Below are 20452 nucleotides of genomic sequence, written 5' to 3'. Positions count from 1 at the left end.
GGAGCAGTGTAATACACATGATCATGCATAACTCGCGAACGCAAAATCGGAATCAACTGAAATTTTGGGAATAGGTTTTTTTCGTGGATATCTAATGAAAAATGACATAAATAGAGGATGCTAGGATCACGAAATACTCCTTTAACTTTATGTTGGACTAAATGCGTCTTTTGATATGCTTGAGGTAACAGCCTATAATGACTTTATACACCTGAATGGACATGACCTACAGTACTAAGTACTTGTGCATTATCATTGGTGCAGTGGGTCCTTACTTAACTCAGTTTTTACTACTAGTAATTACCGTTACATTATATGGAAAATGTACATTATGGAAAATGTACATGCGATATGTGTTTGGCAACAGGAAATAGGTGATCGGTAAGTTTCACGTAACAGGTATGAGGTATATCATGATTTTCAACATTTAGTTTAACCAACAATCAGAAAACTTTAACCAGGAAGTTCTTTATGTACAATTTATACAAATTAGGGTTTACATAGGAATGTCATATGAATCTCATTTGAGTATACCAGTACTGTGCAATATACTGTAGAATTCCATCTACAAGCATAGTTATATGCCTCTATTATAAAATGAGGGGTTTTTTGATGGGGAAAGGCAGATACCCTCCACAAAACATTACAATGCAATAGGTTGGTCTTATAGTATTACATGTTTGTACAGCCATCTGTATCCTCCACAACAAAACCTTCATTTAGAGGCATATATGTTTGTAGATGGAATTCTAGGGTATTTCATCTATTGAATTTAAGGATCCATTATAACACATGACTTGAAAAGGTCATGAGCTTGAGTTGTTATAACTTTAAGCAGAGTAATTAAAAGGAATTAAGGGCTCGGATAACAACGTTTTCACATATTTTTTTTGGGACCTGTGAGCACATCAGACATATCGAATTGCTTTTTGAATACGAGGAATGACCTGATGATATCAAATTATTTTGATTTTTTTTAATTGGGGATATAATACACATTTTATGGCAAATGATTAAAAATTTATATTTTTGTAATTTAACAGTCCTTGAAGTAAATTGCGTAAATCTGATGATATGTACTGTATATCATGAGCAAGTGTATGTAGCTGGGATGAAAAGCCAACGATCAATTGAAAATTTTGACCTTTCGTATTGCAGATACAATTTTTGGGAGAAAAAATGTGTATCTACAAGGTCAAAATTTTCAATTGATGGTCGGCTTTTCATCTCAGCTACATACACTTTAAGTACATATCATTAGAAATGTTGCTATCTGATTCCTTAAATGAACATGTGGAGAAATTTGTTATCTGCAGAATGATACCATACTTGTGTGAAACAAAATCAGAATAATAGATAGCAGTTAACGATTGAATGAAATTTGGTGCAATCTGAAAAGTTACAGGATAATGTGCATACTGTTAACAATTATCAATTGACGACACACACCGACCGCCACTCAATTCAGGTGTGGAACATATTAGGTTATGCAATTTCACACCACGTAACTTGTGACTTCACAATTTTTTTTTCAAATTACACAAAATTATGTTTATTTTTATCAATTTATCGATTACCAATTTGTTTTTACACAAGAGTGGTATCATGCTTCAGCAAAATTCTCCACACTTTCATTTAAATCTTATTGCTTCTAATTATTTGTACTCATTTGCTGATCACCCACCACACCTGTAAGATTAGTGTCTTTGAAAAGAGGAGCACACATACACAGATGATGAGTGCGTCCTGCTTTTATAGTTTAGTTGAAGCGGGACCTATCATTTTTGAAATTCACGATATAATACAAATTTTATGACAAATTATTAAAATTTGATATTTTTAAAATTTTTGATATATAACAGTCTTCGAAGTAAATTTTATAAATCTAATGATATATTCTTAAAGTGTATGTAGCTGGGAGGAAAAGCCGACGATCAATTGAAAATATGGATTTTTTTCCCAAAAGACCAAATTTTTTTAGGTGTTTTAGGAAAAAAAATCCATATCTTCAATACGAAAGGTCAAAATTTTCAATTGATCGTCAGCTTTTCATCCCATCTACATACACTTTAAGTATAAATCATCAGATTTATCAAGTTTACTTCGAGTACTGTTAAATATCAAAAATATAAAAAAGATTTGTCCCTAATTGCAGGAGTTGGTAAATCCTTTTGATTGAATATGAAAATTTAAGAAAGTAGGCTACATGGTTGGGCTATATTACACATTGATGCTTACATATTTTCAAATAGCAGAAATGAACCATAAAGCTATTTACACTTGAGAACGTTCCTGCAATTTTATTGGTTCTTACCTGTGTGAAATGACACGATATCACACAGGTCAGCGTGTGTGTATCAATCCCATACGCATTCTCATCTACATCTACAAAATTACTCAACAAAGTTGCATGAAAGCAATATCTAGTTGAGGTGATCAATGGCGCCAGTTGAAATCAACATGGCTATACCGTACAAAACCTAAATTACATGTTATTAATACAACTCTTGAAGCATATAACACTGGCATCATCATTGTTTTTAGCGTAAAACAACGAGGCGAAACTTAAAATAATGATGTCGCCTGTGTTATATGAGATGATAGATGCACTCCAGTGGCTAAACCCAATACCTTTATTCTCCAATTTCAAACTAATTCGCTCCTTTCTTTACATTTTAGGCATACCAGTCTTCCATGATCCTTGTACAGATGTCACGGCAATATGGCAGAACCATATCAAATCAAACGCAGTGATCTAAATCTTGTTAAGAAGATTGGTCATGGAGGGTACAGCACAGTTTTGAAATGTTGTGGAAAAGCAATGGAAATAAACAGGTTGCAGTCAAAAAGTTGAACAACCTGGACCCAAGGGAAGTAGCTATTTGGCTAACACTTGAACACACAAATATTGTCCAACTATTTGGTGTTGTAGATGAAGAAATGGACTATATGTTGGTGTTAGAATATTGTGAGAGAGGATCGCCATGTTCTTATTTAGATGAGCACCGTGATCAGCCTCTGACACCACAGTTGTTTTATGATTGGGCAGAGCAAGCAGCCAAACCTGTCAAGTATCTGAAACAGATGCAGAGGATTCATAAAGAGATCAAGTCGGCGAACTACCTCATCACTGAAGACAATATTTTAAAGCTGGCTGATTTTGGATTGTCCAAGACAGAGGTCGAAGTAACACTAAGCAATGCAAGTCTGTCTGCAACTCCTGCCTATATGGCACCCGAGTTGTTCAAGGAGAATAAACTTTCTCCCACATATGACATATTTGCACTAGCCGTGGTTCTGTGGGAATTATGGACTCGAAAGGTACCATTCAAGACCAATGACTATCATAACATCATGTATATAGTTTGTGTCAAGAATGAGCGTCTGTCCATCCCACCAGATTGCCCAGAGATTCTTGCAAACTTGATGAAGCAGTGTTGGGTCGTGGAACGGCACGAGAGGCCAAGTATTGACCATGTGTTAGCGGCTATCAAAGAAGCAAGACTTCAAGCTTTAGGTGATGTGAATGAACATGAAAGATTATCTTTTACTATCCACGGTCTTTCAAGCTTATCAGTAGCAGAAGAGCAGACCAAGCCTACTTCCAGACCAGAGCTGAATGCTGCTACTTCTTTAGAAACAGTTGAATCATTGAACACTGCACAGCAAGATCTAGAATTACTAAAAGGTGATCAGGTGTGTATTTTCAAGGAAAAACAAATTATTGTGGTGTAGGTATTTAGGGAAGGGACAATAATTATGAATACCAACAATATTTTTGACAAGCCACAAAGGGGGCAAACAATATGCATGTTGGAAAGAGGATGAGGTATAGTCAGTATAGCTTGGTTTATATTTACAGGGACATACAGAGGCTACCTTTGCCATTTTTCGCAGGTTTACAATGATTACGCTAGTGTAATAACTTATAATGCTGCAATGAATAAGATGGAAACTGTGTCTGTTTTCATGTAAATAGAGAGATGTTTAAGAAGTTGGTACCTTCTGTTCCTCAAAGAAAATAAACTAAAATCTAGACTTGACTCATTGTCGTTTTGCTAAATAAGTTTGTATAGCAAAAGAGCAGCTATCAAAGAGGCACAAAAGTGTGAATCTCATTTTCTATGATTGGTTAAATCTGTGTAAATATAAGCCATTTATTTTCCTGTTTCTATGCTTTCTTCAGCTCATAACTTGAAAATTATTTGGTTTTTGTTACTGCACACATCAAAGTCTCAAGTTACATTTGTGTAAATTCACAAAAGCGCCATCCAGTCATCACAATATGCAAAAGTGTATTAAACTGCTATGCCCAACTTTGTGTATGCCATTCTACATGTACATAAATCCTGTAGGTATATGATTCCCACCTATTATGAGCTGAACAAAGCAAACTATGAATATCAATATAGTCATATTTATAGAAAGTAACCATTTTCATCTTGTTAAAATTTAATGTCAGGCTGCTTCAAGTCCCAGTTTCACTGCTATGAAAGGAACAATAGATATAGCTATGCGTGAAAAAGTAGAGATGCTGGAGCATCAGGTAAGTTACTTTGCACCATATTCATCATTTGTGATTCATCAATTCAACAACTCTTCCTATACCTTTGTACAGGAGCCAACAGTTGTTAATCCAGTAGCGTATACGCGAACACAAGGTTACACGTACGCATTACGCTTCGCATGAGCGCGTAAAATTGGTCATGCCTGGAATGTATGCGTAAACATGAACTCTCTTATGTTGGCGGTAGCAGCTAAATATTACCGCTTTATTCTTAAGTTTTATTGCTGATATCGACAGAGAAATACCGCAATCTTTTTGTAAGGTTGAGTGGCAATGACAAACGGACATTCCGAATGAAAGAATAATGTGAATTAGACATCTTTAGCTTGTTTCGTTGTTGAAAGGGATTCAATCATGTTTCACCGTTGTTCATCACCGATTAACAACTCGCGTCCCGTACGTCTGCATGGTTTACTTTGAGCGTGCATAATTTACGCGAGCGGTGGATAAGTGGTGCATATGTACACACAAGAAACAATGTTAAGCCAACACAGCACATGCTGAACTTCAAAGTTAGTACTGCTGACTGGAGGTAGATATATAGACTATAGTTGCTGATTGTCCATGAGGCCTATTGCCCATCAATCAATTTATCCATACGTCCATTTGTCCGTCTGTCGATCCATCGGACACCTATTAACCAAGTAAACTAGTGATAATTAAACTGTATTTACAGGTTGGATTTATTCTTTGGAATTGTTCATTTACCAATTTACAATTACATAGGTTACATCATTTGTATCTAATTTTAAAGATGAGTTAAGTGACAAAGAAGTCATCCAGGCCTATTTCACTGATGCATTGACCTTCTTTTGTCCCCATCTCTAACAATTTACCTAGGTCACTGCCTTTACATCTGATTTCAAAGATGAGAGAGGTGACAAAGAACAACTCCAAGGCCACTACACTGATACATTGAAAGAACTGAAAGACAAAGATCTCTTCATAGAACAACTTCAAAAACGGGTTAGTGACTGCATTCTTCATCTTCATGAAGTTTAACTTTCATTTCACAACCTCAAACTGTTTTTTGCCAAAGTCATTAATGACTTTGATTCATTTGACGAGTCTGGGCAGACATTAAAAAGTTTGAGACGAGTCTTGGCAAGCATCTGATAGTTTGTATGAAATCACAGATTTTATTACTTTAAAGAATCTTATATCGGAGCAATTTCAGAATTGACCTTTGACCTCAAATGACCTACACTTTTAAAATTTAAACTTCACTTGTCACTTGAAAATGTTGATAGGGCGCTTATAAGGGGCGTTTTGCTAATTAGGTTGAATACAGTACATATATCAGATTAAAAATACTTCATATAATTATATTGCACAGCACCTAAAAATGAGAGTCATTGGGAAGAAGACTAAAAAATGGGAGGGGTAATGAGTAGCAGCAGGATGACGGATTTAAAATATAAAAGTCTAAAAAATAAGGTCACTGAGGTTTTTTGGTAACAGCATGGAGTTATGTGTAAAACGAGGGCTCATATATGGTAACAGAAAAATCTGTCAATTAATGGGTTTTTAGTGGGTTTGCCGTCGGACATGTTTAGAACTGTCAAGCTTTCGTCAGCAGGAGTAGCTCTGACTTCTTCCAAGTACCTAAGAATGAGACATGTAGGCCGCCCTTGCCTACTTACCGCTCACTGAAGATTATCCCTAGTTAACAGAGAACAAACAGATCTTGCCTATCTGCTAATTTTAAAGGTTTTGGTGGCTCTGAAAAGAGCCGTTCACTGAAGACTGCCCCTTGTCTACAGAAAACAAGCAGACCTCGACTATCTGCTATAGCAGAGAGGCGAATTTTTGTATTTCTCCAAGTGGAAAAATATCCTGTTGTGCGAAAACATTTCGTTAAAAAAACATTGCCAGAAACAATATTGTTCAAGGTTGCCCTTGCATGGTTACAAAGAAACTATAGTGTTGAGTTGGGTAATGGGCCAGGGTCACCTTAACTATATCTTTAGTTGACCTATTTGGGACCACCTTCCTAGCTATTTTCTCTTATTTTGTTTGATTTATAGCTTCGTCAAAGATCTCCTGGTCCATTATATGATTCAAACAACAAACCTAGACGTAGGGTAAGTTAAGTGTTGTTACACTTATTTACATTTAAAGGTGTTGTTGTTTGCTGTTAGGTTGGGTTTTTTTTTTCAAACTTTTATTCCTCTGTTTTTTGGTTTTTTTAAATATCGTTAGCAAGCAATCTTCAATCATTTATAGAGAGGCTTTTACAATGCCAATCCATAAGGAAAGGTGGAAACTTGTTAATACAAATTTGTCAGGGCCTTGAATTTTAGTTTGTGTTGAAGGATTTTGTGTTGTCAGGTACAAGGCTTGGGGAATGATTGGAAAATAGGGGGTCTATGGGACCGCACATAATGCACATAGTACTTGTGTGCCCCCGCCCCATATAAATACGTCTCACACGCAATAACGATTACCCTGCTGTGTGCATCATGCAATGATACCTGGCTAGAGTGTTCATTATTTTTGAATGACGATTGGATCAAAGTTATAGTTAGGAGAGCACTGTTCAGAATGTGAATGATATCTGGAACAAAGTTGGGCTTGTAAAATGTCTGTTGGGCTTGTAACTAGTGCCTCAAAATGTTAGTCCAGCCCCTAAGAACACATTTATGTGGGACGTGACATCAATACAAGGGCCGAGTAAGAGTTTAATATGAATTATTCATAACCAATAGCTTGCCTCACTTTGTAGATAGCAAACCAATGGAATTTGTCATAGGTTTGTGTTGAGCATTGCATCATCATTTAAAGTTTTAAAATATTTTTTATCCTTACAGCAACAGCTATTAGCACGAGGTACACCAAGATATTATGGTGATGACCTGCCTGATCTTCCAATAGAAGTTGTAATCGATGCTGGTAGTGTCGCAGGGGCAGATGGTACAACAAGTTTGGATGCTCCACATGAGGAAGATAATGATAGTGGTGATGATGATAAACCTCTACAGTGTCCTCATTGTTTACGTCGATTCAGTATTGCAGATGTTGATCAATTCATGCAGCACACTGATACTTGTCTTGACTCGGTGTAAAATGGACCCAAAGCAAGTGCTACACAGTTATTTTCCAACCCTAAGCAAGTATTTTAGTGGTCATGATGAAGACTCCTAACACTGCCGGTAGCAATCAATTGAGGCTAGAAGAAAAAGCACATGTTTTGAGGAAATTTTTAGTTCAATTTCACCCAGAATTTTAGTTAAGCTAGCGATGTTCTATCTGGCAATGCACCATCTAACAATTGAGAAAATATATACTCTAGGTCGATAAACATAAGTAAGGTTTGATCTGTCCCTAGAGCAGTCTAGAGAGTGCCATCTTCAGAGCTGATTTGGCTCTGAAGATAGCATTCTGAAAAGGACTTATCTAGGGAAAGATCGCATCACATTTCAATTCAAGCAATTAACAAGTCAATCAATTATAATGTCAAATGTATTATTCATCTTCGAGACTCATTTTATTATCCCTCCACCGGAGGTATTATGTTTCCTGGTTGTCCGTCTGTCTGTCTGTCCATCCAAGCTTGCGAGTGCAATTTCTCAGAACTGGTAAGACGTACAGTGATGCAAGTTGGTGGAGGGATGGTCATTGGGGGTCTTCAAATTATAGGAGATTTTCGTCGCAAAATATGGCAATTTACATAATTTATGCATAATAAGCAAAATACCTTGTGAACAGATTATCTGGAGATCCGAATGAGGTACAGTGACATAACTTGGTGGGAAGTAGCGTGGCCAGATGTTCTCGACCTGATTAGATTTTCAGGGCAAAATATGCTAATTACGTACCTAATTTGCATAATTTATGTGTATTTGATGCTTATCAAGCAAAACAACCTTGTGAACAGATTATCTGGAGATCCGTATGGGTTACAGTGACGTAACTTGGTGGGGTGTAGCGGGGCCAGAGGTTCTTGACCTGATTAGATTTTCAGCGCAAAATATGGTAATTAAGTACCTAATTTGCATAATTTATGCGTAACAAGCAAAATACCATTTTCTCGGAGACTCGGGGTCGCACGTTCCTCAAACTTGGTGGGTGGGTGCATCTTGACCCTAGACAGAACAAGTTTGTATTGGTCATTGGGTCAAGGTCACCCGAGGTCATCCAGGGGTCATCTGAGGTCAAATTAGCAAAAACTGCCATATGGGCATGAAACTGGGCGAGTACAGTCAACATTTAGAGCCAATTTTTTATGCCTCCACCGGAGGTATTATGTTTCCTGGTTGTCCGTCTGTCCGTCCGTCCGAGCTTGCGAGTGCAATTTCTTGGAACTGGTAAGGCGTATAGTGATGCAATTTGGTGGATGGGTGGCAATTGGTGGTCTCCAAATTTTAGCAGGTTTTCGTCGCAAAATATGGTAATTAAGTACCTAATTTTCATAATTTATGCATATAAAGCAAAATAACCTTGTGCACAGATTATCTGGAGATCTGTACGAGTTACAGTGATGAAACTTGGCGGAGAGTAGCACAGTCAGAGGTTCTTGACCTGATTTGCTTTTCAGCGCAAAATTTGCATAATCGCAAGGTCATTGTGAGGTCATCCGGGTCAAATCGCCATATATTGTTGCAGGTTCATGAAATTTGGTGGGAACGACTACTGTAGGAAGAAAAAATGTCAAGGTCATTTTGGGGTCATCCAAGGTCAAATTGTCATAGATTATCGCAGGTTCATGAAATTTTGTGGGGACGACCACTGAAACAAGGCAAAAATGTCAAGGTCAATTTAGGGTCATTCAGGGTCATCTGGGGTCAAATCGCTATAGACTGCTGCAGGTTCATGAAATTTGGAACGGCCACCTTAGTGAAGTAAATAATGTGAAGGTCATTTTGGGGTCAAGTGAAATTGCACCGGTTAAAATGATGGGCGTCAAGGTGGAGGCATTGAGAACCGCGCAGGTCGAGAACCGCAAAATTCTAGTTTTTTTGAATTTGTGGTAGAAGTGACATAATAATCGGATTAACTACCATAGCAAGAGATGAATACAATTTTGAATAGATCGCCCTGCACTACAAGCAGGTTGTACTCAGCACCTGTGTATGTCTGCAATCATAGATACTAATCTTACAGGTGCGAGTGATTTGCATTTTTTTGTTGACATTTATGGTTCAATGCATAGGTACTGTGTGAACGTTGTAGTGCAGGACTAGTCCGGCTGCAAACTATTGTTTTATCTGATTAGATGGTTTTGCCAGTTAAAGTGTTTTTCTTTGCTGATTATTAATCTATAGGTGGTACAAAATGAGATTATGGGGGATGTAGAATTGTCACCCCTGGGCAATATTTCCAAGGTCAAAGTTTATACAGGGTCATAATTCAAAATTGCACAATTTTTTTAAATACCATACCAAAATGTTCCTCTGATCCTCAGGATTCAGAAAAAGTATAGTTTGACCTACCTCCGTCTTATCGTTTCGGAGTTATAAGCCAAAAGGTCAAAGGTTAACTTTGTAGAAGCACAGGGGCTGATAGAGATACAATGCTCCAATTTTGATGAAAATGGTCTCAAATTGTTGGCACTGTTATCTCAATTGACTAAAGAATAGTTATAACCAACTGTAATGACTCATTACCTAGGTAAGCATTCAGAGAAGTACCAGTAGGTCAACATCAGTAGGACTCAATTGGCAATGACCTATTTTGATGTGTTACCAAGGCAACAAGTCATTCTAGGTAGTTCAAACTATTCATTATCCGAGTTGTGGTACAGAAATACCAATTTGAGACCATTTTCATCAAAATTGGAGCATTTTTCAATTTCAACCTTTGTGGAGTTCTCTATTATTAACCTTTGACCTTTTTGCTTATAACTTCACAACGATAAGTCGTAGATATGTGAAACTATATATTTTCTGAATCCTTATGACAAGAGGAATAATTTGACATATGTTTGGACAAAATTGGACAAGTTTTTAATTTTGACCCCTGTATAAACTTTGACCTTGGATATCTCGAATTGCCCAGGGTGACAATTTTACCATCCTCGAATCTCATTTTGTACCATCCATAGAACAATAATCCAGAAACAAAAACACTTTAACTGGCAAAACCAACCTACCTTGGTCTGCCACCGGACTAGACGGTCTATTCAAAAATTGTATTCATCTATTGCTATCACTAGGATCCACAACATGTTCATCTATCAAGGACACAGTTCTTTAACCCAATACATTTGCACATTCATTGAATGACCTTTGAAAATTTGGGTACAAAAACTTATGCTCTGAAACTTGAGGTCACATTTTGCGCTATGATTGTTTAATTGAGGTTATTGAACTACGCCATTGGGATGAGGCCATTGTGGTCCAGTGTATGGTAGACTTACGTCACTACTACAGTGAACAAGTTGTACATATCGTTATGAATTTGGCAGGTAATAATCGTTGACTGTTACATGTAGCTATCCCTAAATGCCGCCCTCTTTAGCTTTTCACACTGAACACAGGTAAAAAATTGATATGCTGCTATCTAGAGGTAAAGTGCTCGATCCCTTGTTCTTTGAAAGATGAATATGGATTTGGCTGTCTGATTAATTCATAATGATATAAATATTTAATTTGCATGCAAATATCATAAGACAAATCCAAAAATGCAAAATAAAACCAAACAGCATGTGAAAAAACTGTCCATTTCATGCATCTATTTTAAAGATTTTTGAAAGGACCTTCTATTTGAAATTTACTTCTGAAATTGTGATCTCTCCCCACCCCCAGTGTATTTTACCCATAATGAAAAATCATTCCGACGGACCGTGCATCGTGCATGCACAGATCACAGACAGTGATGCAATCAACCAATCAGCAATTGGAAAATCGTTAACCCAGTGATGTCATGATTGTCATCTCTGCATTTTCATTGATAAAATTCTAAAACACGAGTTTTTAATTGCAAATATTTAAATTTTGTGTGTATGAATGTCACGGTCTATCTCAAATTAACATTGTGTATTATCGTAGCATTGAATGTGCTGAAGCTTGTGAGGCGGATTCGTTGCAAATTTGGCGGATCTCTTGTTTTTTGTGATATTAAAAATCCATCTTTCGCATGGCCGGGGTGTGGGGGTGTGTGTGTGCGTACGTGTTTGCCGACAAACGAGGACACACACAAGATTTTTCACCCTAAACTGTGGACCTACTTCTAACCGAGGACTGTCCTCGGTCTCAAACTGCTGCAAAAGACCTCAAATGCATGCTAGATGCTTTAAACGCTATTTGCCTGAAACCGAGGACCACACGTGTGAAAACTACCGTCCGCAGGGTGATGGCTAAAATTCTGTTTCAGTATTATACACACAAAAATCCGCCATTTTAGTCCACGGTTAGGCGATGAAAACATCATACACACGTTCTCGGTTAGATAGCAAAACACAATGTCCACGTTTGGAGGCAAACACAGGCGGTGTGTGTGGGGGGTGTGTGTGTGGGAACGGGGGTCAGCTATGCACGCATGGATTCTGTTAATAACGACCTGCATGCATAAACACTAGTACTGCTGACTGAGTGCACCAATCGTAGCAGGGTGTAAAATATACAACAAAGTCAATGTTTTTAAAATCTCTATACGTTATGGGGTAAATATAAGCATTTGAATAATTTAACAATTTGAATCTGAAAATAAATGAACATGAAAGTTCATGAGTGATTTTTCAACATATTTGACTGTTGGATAAATATGGGTGCTGCAGCTTTGGAGCTAAGGCAATATGGCGCATTACTTTTGAAGTTGGTAATGGGTAAATTACACTGTGCACCCCCCCCCCAGCAAGTAACCTATCTTGCTCCTAAGTAGCCATATTAATTCCTACACTTCCAAAAGCAACTCTTTTCATTCTGTAATGGCTATTCTAGTTGAAATTCAGACACCCCCTGTGGAAGAAATGACCCTAATCGCCCACACAGGGGGTGTGAATTTTAAATGGAGTCATCCATTCAGGTAACCCCTTTTGAAATTCACACTCCCTGTGTGGAAGATTAAGGTCATGTCTTCCATAGGGGGTGTATGGATTACAACTGGAATAGCCCATTAAAGGATATAGAATACACTTTTGATGAAAAGATTGGGCTATTCCAATTGAAATCCATACACCTCCTATAGAAGACATGACCTTAATCTCCTATACAGGGGGTGCGGATTTCTAATGGAGTTACCTGAATAGGCAACTCTATTTGAAATCTACACTCCCTGTGTGGACGATTTAGTTCATGTCTTCCATAGGGGGTGTATGGATTTCAATTGGAACGGCTCAATGAGCTGAAAATTATGCATCTTAGTTGATATTAAATTTTCTTTCCCCCTAAAAAACTGCCAAAAAATGAATACACATTTCACAAAGTATAGTATATATAGTACTGTCTTTAATTTTATTTAATAAATTCTTCCAGTTTATAAATATATCATCATGCTTTTGCTATGAAATGGATGAATATCATACAGGGCATACAGGGTGCACAACTTCCAAGTTCCCCCTAATACTTTTTAAAATAATTTGAAAAATATTTTACGAAATTTGTTTTACCCCTGTCGACCAATTTTGAGCGTCACACATCATTGTGTTAAGTCACAATGGTAATTATGCAAGAAAAGAAAAGAAAAGAGGCCATTTTAAAAGTTGCGCCTGAATAGCAGTCAGGTTTTCTGTAATTAGGGATTCAATCATGTTTTGCCGTTGTTCATCACAGATTAACAACGATGCGTCTGCGTGGTTTACTTCGCGAGGGCAGCTTTAGCTTTAGCTGCCCGAGCGAAGCAAACCATGCAGATGCGAGTTGTTAATAATCGATGATGAACAACGGTGAAACATGATTGAATCCCTTTCAACAATGAAAACAAGCTTACACAATTATTTCATGAGGAATGACCAGTTTATATTCATTCCCACTAAACATACAAGAAGATCGATGCTTTTCTGTTGATAGCAGGAAAAGAACTACAGAATAAAGGGGTAACATTTAGCCGCTTCCTCTAAAATAATGAAAACAACATGTAGCACACACAAGTTCCAGGTATGGTAAATTTCCGATGCTTTTCTATTAACTTGCGTTCGTGTATACGCTACTGGCAAAGTGTGGATTCATCACGGATTAACAACCGTTGGCACCTGTAAAAAGCTATAGGAAGTGTTGTTGAACAAACACATGAATAGGCCTGGCCTGCTGTATTGTTTGAGAGTTGACTCCTATGGACTCAGATGCAACTTTTAACACAGTTTAAAATGGTCTCTTTTTTTACATAATGAACCATTGTGACTGAACGCAATGATGTGTGGCGCTATAATTTGTTCCACAGGTGTAAAATAAATAAGGCACAAGTCTTTATAAGTTTGCATTTCGTCAAATATTTTTCGATTTATTTTAAAAGGTATTTAGGGGGAACTTAGAAATTGTGCACCCTGTATAACCAGGGGTGTGTGACAGGGGAGTGAAATGCAATGATCATCCCTTAAAAGGCGACAGAAAAAATACATTCTACAGGCCCAACCGACCCAGAATTTTGCATTTTGGAGACTTTGTTTAAAGTTTGCTAAAATCATGCTGCTATCAACAGAGAAATCATCAATCCTTTGTTATGTTGTGTGACATTCCTCATGAAATAATAATACAAGTTAGACAATCTTTAGCTTGTTTTCATTGTTGGAAAGGCTTCAATCGTGTTTCACCGTTGTTCATCACCATTTAAACTGTTTAAAACTCTCATCCTGCACGTCTGCATGGTTCACTTTGCTCAGGCAGCTAAGCTGCCCTCACAAAGTAAACCACACAGACAACATGGATGCATTGTTGTTAAACAGTGATGAACAATGGAAAAACATGAAGTCTTTGCCTTTGCTGTGAGAGGTCCCTGGTTCCAAATCTCTGCAGGACCACACACAAAATGAAACATGGTCCTCTAACCACTAAGTCCAAACATTAGTCACAATATAATCCCATTAAACTTAGCATTTGAAAACATGATAATGTCATAATATAATTCTTCTTTTTTGCTTAATTATACATATATTACATACTATACAAATAAGTGCTTTTACAATTAACATAATGACTGCTCAGTGCCAGAAGTGGGTAAGTGCAATAGCTGCCATGTGTATGAGTATAATATACTGTGTGTAAATTGTCAAATGTTCACAGGGCAGCTATTGGACTTGCCCACTTCTGGCACAGAGCAGTCGATAAGGAATTTAAAAACAAGAATACATAGCACAACTCTTAATACTTGTATGTGACATCGAGGTTAAAGGCACCATCAAAAAATTTGTTCAATCCAACAACAAAAATCATTTATAACTCAGATTTTTGCCCTCCCCCCAATTTTTAGATGGGGGGAACTTTATTCATAAAATCAGAAGCACCTGTGTTTGATTAGAGCAAGCACTAATTTATAGTCTATATTAGATCACATTTTGAGGTTTGTGCTACTATAACCAACAGCATTGTGAAAATATGCTCTAAATGACTTTAATTGGGTCATAATTTTGAAACAATTTCCAACTTATAAAAGGGCACATCCCCCAGACACCCCTGTGTGTGACGTGTAGCATTCACGCACAGAACTCAACTTTTTGTCCAATTATCACAGACTACAAAACATTTTGACTCCAAAATGATGATACCATAAGTTGATGTGACATAAGTCATGTTCACATTTTGAGTTACACCAGGCGTAAACTTACGCTAACATTCCACAAATATTTTTTTTTTTAAACTTTTGTATTTCTGCCAATTTAAGCCAACTATGGACATCATTCCCGAGTAACACAGGGCTTATTTGAAATGCTAGCAAAGTTGTGGACCATAGCTTAAGTCCAATCAGGGCCAACAACAGGCAAGTTGATAGCAAAGTTCAGCATCAGCATCAATGTAGTCATCACTGGTTCTACCAATACGCAGAACCAATCTTGGATCGTTTGACAATATGCAGCATCTTCTTCAACGTTTTTGATGCAATCTGTCTCCGTCCTGGTGTGGTTTCGAACACACATTCGTAGAGAAGCTCTGTTAGTCTAAGGTCAAGTTCGTATGGAGAGTCACGCAAGAGACCACCTATAGATGAACCGATAACAAACAAGAGATACAGGATATAAAATCATCTTCAGTCACTGCTAAAAAATCACATAACCTTACAAATTAATTCTACAAAATTACCATCAAAGCCACAATTGTCTCCCAAATTTGCTTTTTAAATGGAGTAACTACAAGAAACCTTAAAATATTTCCAAATATCATTCCCTAGCTTTTGTAACACCGCAGTTTTTGTGTTGGATTTGTATAAAATGGACTAAAGATTGTGAAAATAGACCGACAGAACAAACTTGGACTTCTTTAATATTTCATTTTCTAAATGTTAGTTCTTCAAGATGTACGGCTAATTTGATACCTTTATAGGACTTGAATGCCTTATCAATGAGTGTCACTTTTAAGCCAGTCCAGGATTGCACTTTGTTCAGCTTGTAATAGGTGAAAAATATTTTGTGTTTGTCGCTGTGGTCATCAATTAAGTTCCAACTTATGTTTGCATTCATTTGCAAAAGTGCGCATCGGTCTCAAAGCACACTCGCCAACTGCATACATGTACGCCCATCTATATCAATCTACAATATTATGAGTCGTGTCTATTATGAGCTGAACTAAGTATACACTAATCCGACGAGCCAAGTAATGGTCAGAATTCATTCCGCCATTACTGTGGGCCATTCACACCGGGCATTCACACCAAACTGGTGTTGTAACTGCTCAATTAAGTGGAAAAGTCCTGCTTCAAAATCAATCTTATTGTAAACTTTCAGCATCCTTTTGTCACATGGGTGATGGAATACAAGTTTAAAATTCCTGCAAAGCCTGCATCATTTCACATTTCAGGTGGGATGGCCCACTTATGGCTGCCATTGAGGTGTAGGAATGCATGGAATCGGATTTGTCTATCGACCAGCGTGAGCATGGGGAACAACTTTACTAGTAGTACTTATAACCCTATGGGCTCTATAATCGAAGACCAAATTAAAAAGACTAGTTTGCGTCTGGTCCAGTTGACAGGACGCCATATGCAAACTAGTCTTTTTAATTCGGTCTACTGATTCTTCTTACAATATCTCTGATTGGCTCAATATATGATATGAACCTCTATGTAACCAATGAAAACAGTTTTTAGAGGCCGATAATTCTCACCTGGATGTGCGGCATAGTCCATACCCTTTGGGTCAAAGAACCTGATCACTTTAGTGCTTTCTAAGTCAGACAGAAATCTCTGGCAAGCTAACATGTACATGACCTGGGAGTAGAACTCTGCCTTCCCGCATTCCGTATCTGGATCTTTGTCGACGGAGGAAGCGTAGTCGTAGAGACATTCTTCATTGCAAGGTTCTATTGGTTTTTGAGTTGTGACTTGGAGAGCTGTGAGGAGACATCACAAAAAGTTGTAAGCATATACCAATTAACAGTCATTACTGCAGGGTAGGTACGGGGCACTTCCTACAACAGAGTCCTGTATGGGAGCTTTTGGGATCATATGGCCACATGAGCACAAAACAAGTTAGACCAGGTCTAACTTAGATCTGGTCTAACTATTAGTCCTAGATGGAGAAGGAACTTTTTCTTATTTACATACTTTATTCTATAGTTGTGTAGATCCTGTTACGGACAAACACATGTAACATAATGTCCACATCGGCTCGTATCCCGACATGTTGACATCTTTACCACAAAAACAACACTGAAAATGCCAAACATGTGATTTATAGTAGATTCATTTGAAATACATATACCTGTATTTCTATAAATGTGTTTATTTTAATTCACTTATGCCAACAACAATATGATTTCGCAGCGGCTGTATGCATTTACGATACAAAGTCCGCCATTTTTAAGGAAAAGCTATTGACTTCTGGGTTGATGATAAAATAACAATATCTTGCCAAATGATGGCACCCTAACAAATTTTAACAATAAACCTAGGCCAGCCGGCGATGTCTAGGCCATTGGGCGTTGGTTATTTTTTTAGTTTACTGTCAACGTCGGTACACAATATATATTGTAGACCTGGTCTAACTTATTTTGTGCATATGGACGTAAGTTTTCACAAGTTCAAATTGTTCATTTCAATGAGATAAGTAAAACAAAAAAGGAATTGCCTGTTTATGATGGCAACCCTATACTAAATACACAACATAATAATTTTGCTCTAGTTTTCTTGAAGTATATGAAGAAAATCTTAGTGCAAAGACAATATATGTGCAAATGAGACAATTTCCTTAAAAGGGCATTTCGTGATCCACAGCATCATCCCCCCACTTTTCTCAAAAAAAGTTGAGATTTTTATATCACTGGAAACCTCTTGCTACATAATGTTTATGTACAAAATATTTCGTTTAGCAAAGATATCGTGAAATTTGAATTTCGTTCTGGTGCACCAGAACGAAATTACAACACATTGTCTATGGAGCAGTGCAATATACATAATCATGCACAACTCGCAAACGCACGATCGGAAGCAACTGAAATTTTGGGTATAAGCTTTTTCCGTGGATATCTACTGAAATATGTCATAAAAAGAAGATGCTAGGATCACGAAATACTCCTTTAAATCATAAAGACCATCATAAGGCATACAATTTCAAAAATTGTGAAGTGTGAATACTCTAATGTTTGGCTTTTATTAGATGTCAATATTGAAATCTATTTGATGTCAAAATTGAAATGTATATTGCTGGTAAAATGATTATATAGAGGCATTGCATGTGACGTATCATCCCGTAAATATGGCGGACTACTCAAATGCATTCAACAAAAGCATGATTGCACTCTACCGTGACAGTTCGTCTCACACACATAACCCTGCACTACGATCAAATAGGTTGATGACAACATTTGATTGAATGGACTGCACTCCGCCATAACTACGGTGAAGGTCACCGGTTCAAATCCTTTGTTTGGAGCCAATCAATAAAAGAATGCAGGGCCTCTATATCATTTTATACTCACTTTGGTTTATTTCAGATCTGTCTACTATCATCACATCTTGCAGATCGATCATTTTGATTCGTCCCTCTTTTGTGACCCCCAAATTTTCATATGTAATATTCCCAAAAACCACCATCCAATCAGGGCTTGCCGTTCGAAAATCTTCCACCATCTGTAAGATCTGCACGGCCAAGTCGACTCTCACTAGCCACGATTCCGGCAAGAATTTTTTCAGTGGTTTGTACGATTCGTGTTCTTGTATGATGGTATGTCCGCACTCTCCGAAATAAGAAGGAAAATAATGGCTAAGCTCTGGAATATGATCATGAATGAACTGTTGGAAAAATTGAAAGAGAAATGTGTTCAATGTAATAATATATTTAGCATAATTTCATGCGATTTGCATAAAGATGCAGACATGAGGTATGTAGACCCTATCGAATAAACTCAACAGGAACGGTATAAATATTAAAATCACAAACATGTTGGTTCTTAGTGTCAGAGGGACAGGTCCAGGGCTTGCCGTTTGAGGGGAGCAATCGCTCTAGATCTCGCTTACCACCGCTCACCCAAACTCGATTTCTAGCGAGCTATTTTCCACTCGCCATACACTAAATATCACTCCCTGCGAATCCCCAAAAATCAGCCATCGAATCAGCCATTTCATCATTTAATCGATGATGTGCCCCCTCCAGAAAGTCGAACTTTCAACATATATAAATAAGTACTGTTTTAAGACAGAAGCTCTACCACTCGCATAGAAACATGCTAGCGATTAACCACTCGCGTTTAAAATTTATTCATACCTATCACCTGTTTGATTGTATTATCATGCGAATCATTTATTAAAATGAGGACAAGTGACGTACCGGTAGTAATCGATAGGGTCTATCATGGCTCGAAAAAGTGGGGAATTTGGGAAGCTCGTTCCCAGGAAATGTTGGTGTTTGGAGGGAAATTGTGATATAAAAACATGCTATAAATGGTGGGAAATTTAGCTTGCTTCCCGGGAAATTAACATTTTTTCAAGCCCTGGGGTCTATAGACCTATCTCAAGCTCTTACCTAGAGGAGATAAATTTGTTGAAGTACAATAAAAAACATTACCAATAATAGGCAATTTAAACTCATGTTTACAGTCCAGAAAAGTTTGCAAAGAAGTTGTTATTACAAAATTATAACCTACCCTCTTTTAGGGTTGGAAAAAAATGTTTATGTCCCAGAAAAAACAGCCAAATTTCACGTCACAATAGGAACATTTTCCATAATTTCTTATCAATATTTCTTACATTGGGAAGCAAGATTTCCTTCCAAATTCCAAATTTTGGTATTTCCCTGGAAAGAGCTTTCCAGATTCAACATTTTTTCCAGGTCTGCCCTCTCTGAACTGTGGTAAGGCTTGACAGGCTCAGCATTGCATTGCCTTACTGAACTTCAGCCCAGAAAAAGGAATACTGCCCTCACCTTTAATATCGCAGCAAACACATCTTTAGGGGCATGTTTTCATTTCAGTCCAAATGTTTTATTAAATGTCGGGTTATATAAGTCATGAATATGTTCTTAAAACAGTATAATATGAAAAAACACTGTTATGTTGTCAAAATGGTATTGCAAAATATTTTGCCAAAATTTTTTTTTAAATATTTTGAAAACTTTTAAATAACATTTTGTTAGAATGTTTTATAGCAAGTTTTTTCAAAAAATGTTTTTGAATGTTATTTTAATAATATGTTTTATACCCTTTATACATAACTCAACATTTAAAAGTTTTATGTAAAACATTTTGTACAAATTGAGAGGTCTTACTAAGCCTGAGGTAAAGGGGGTTAAGATCAGATTGACTAAATACTAGACTTGAAGTCTAGTGACCCCACCCATTCCATGAATAGCTTCCTATTACTGCA

At 37.2% G+C, this 20452-nt stretch overlaps 2 protein-coding genes across 4 annotated transcripts in view; one reads left to right on the top strand and one right to left on the bottom strand.

The window, feature by feature from the left end:
* Positions 1-270: 270 nt before the first annotated feature.
* On the top strand, positions 271-10560 carry LOC140141953 (mitogen-activated protein kinase kinase kinase 20-like). Of its 2 annotated transcripts, none has more exons than XM_072163847.1 (6): positions 271-381; positions 2680-3696; positions 4463-4546; positions 5408-5533; positions 6595-6651; positions 7378-10560. In XM_072163847.1, exons 2-6 carry the CDS (start codon positions 2806-2808, stop codon positions 7630-7632), a joined length of 1413 nt encoding a protein of 470 aa, XP_072019948.1. In that variant the 5' UTR covers positions 271-381; positions 2680-2805; the 3' UTR covers positions 7633-10560. The 2 variants fall into 2 exon arrangements, with proteins under 2 accessions (XP_072019948.1, XP_072019949.1); XM_072163848.1 differs by having other exon boundaries at positions 271-399.
* A 4346-nt stretch (positions 10561-14906) lies between these two features.
* The window catches only part of LOC140142592 (divergent protein kinase domain 2A-like), a 67794-nt gene continuing 62248 nt past the window's right edge, over positions 14907-20452 (bottom strand). For both annotated transcript variants that reach the window (XM_072164589.1, XM_072164588.1), the window contains exons 5-7: positions 18571-18883; positions 16759-16983; positions 14907-15636 (exon numbers count right to left, since the gene is read on the bottom strand). In XM_072164589.1, the coding sequence (XP_072020690.1) occupies positions 15470-15636; positions 16759-16983; positions 18571-18883 (705 nt within the window). In that variant the 3' untranslated portion in view covers positions 14907-15469. The remainder of the gene's footprint in view (positions 15637-16758; positions 16984-18570; positions 18884-20452) is intronic.

Source organism: Amphiura filiformis, chromosome 20, assembly GCF_039555335.1.
Source record: "Amphiura filiformis chromosome 20, Afil_fr2py, whole genome shotgun sequence".
In the NCBI taxonomy this organism is placed as follows: domain Eukaryota; kingdom Metazoa; phylum Echinodermata; class Ophiuroidea; order Amphilepidida; family Amphiuridae; genus Amphiura; species Amphiura filiformis.
This window is presented reverse-complemented; position numbering and strand designations above follow the sequence as displayed.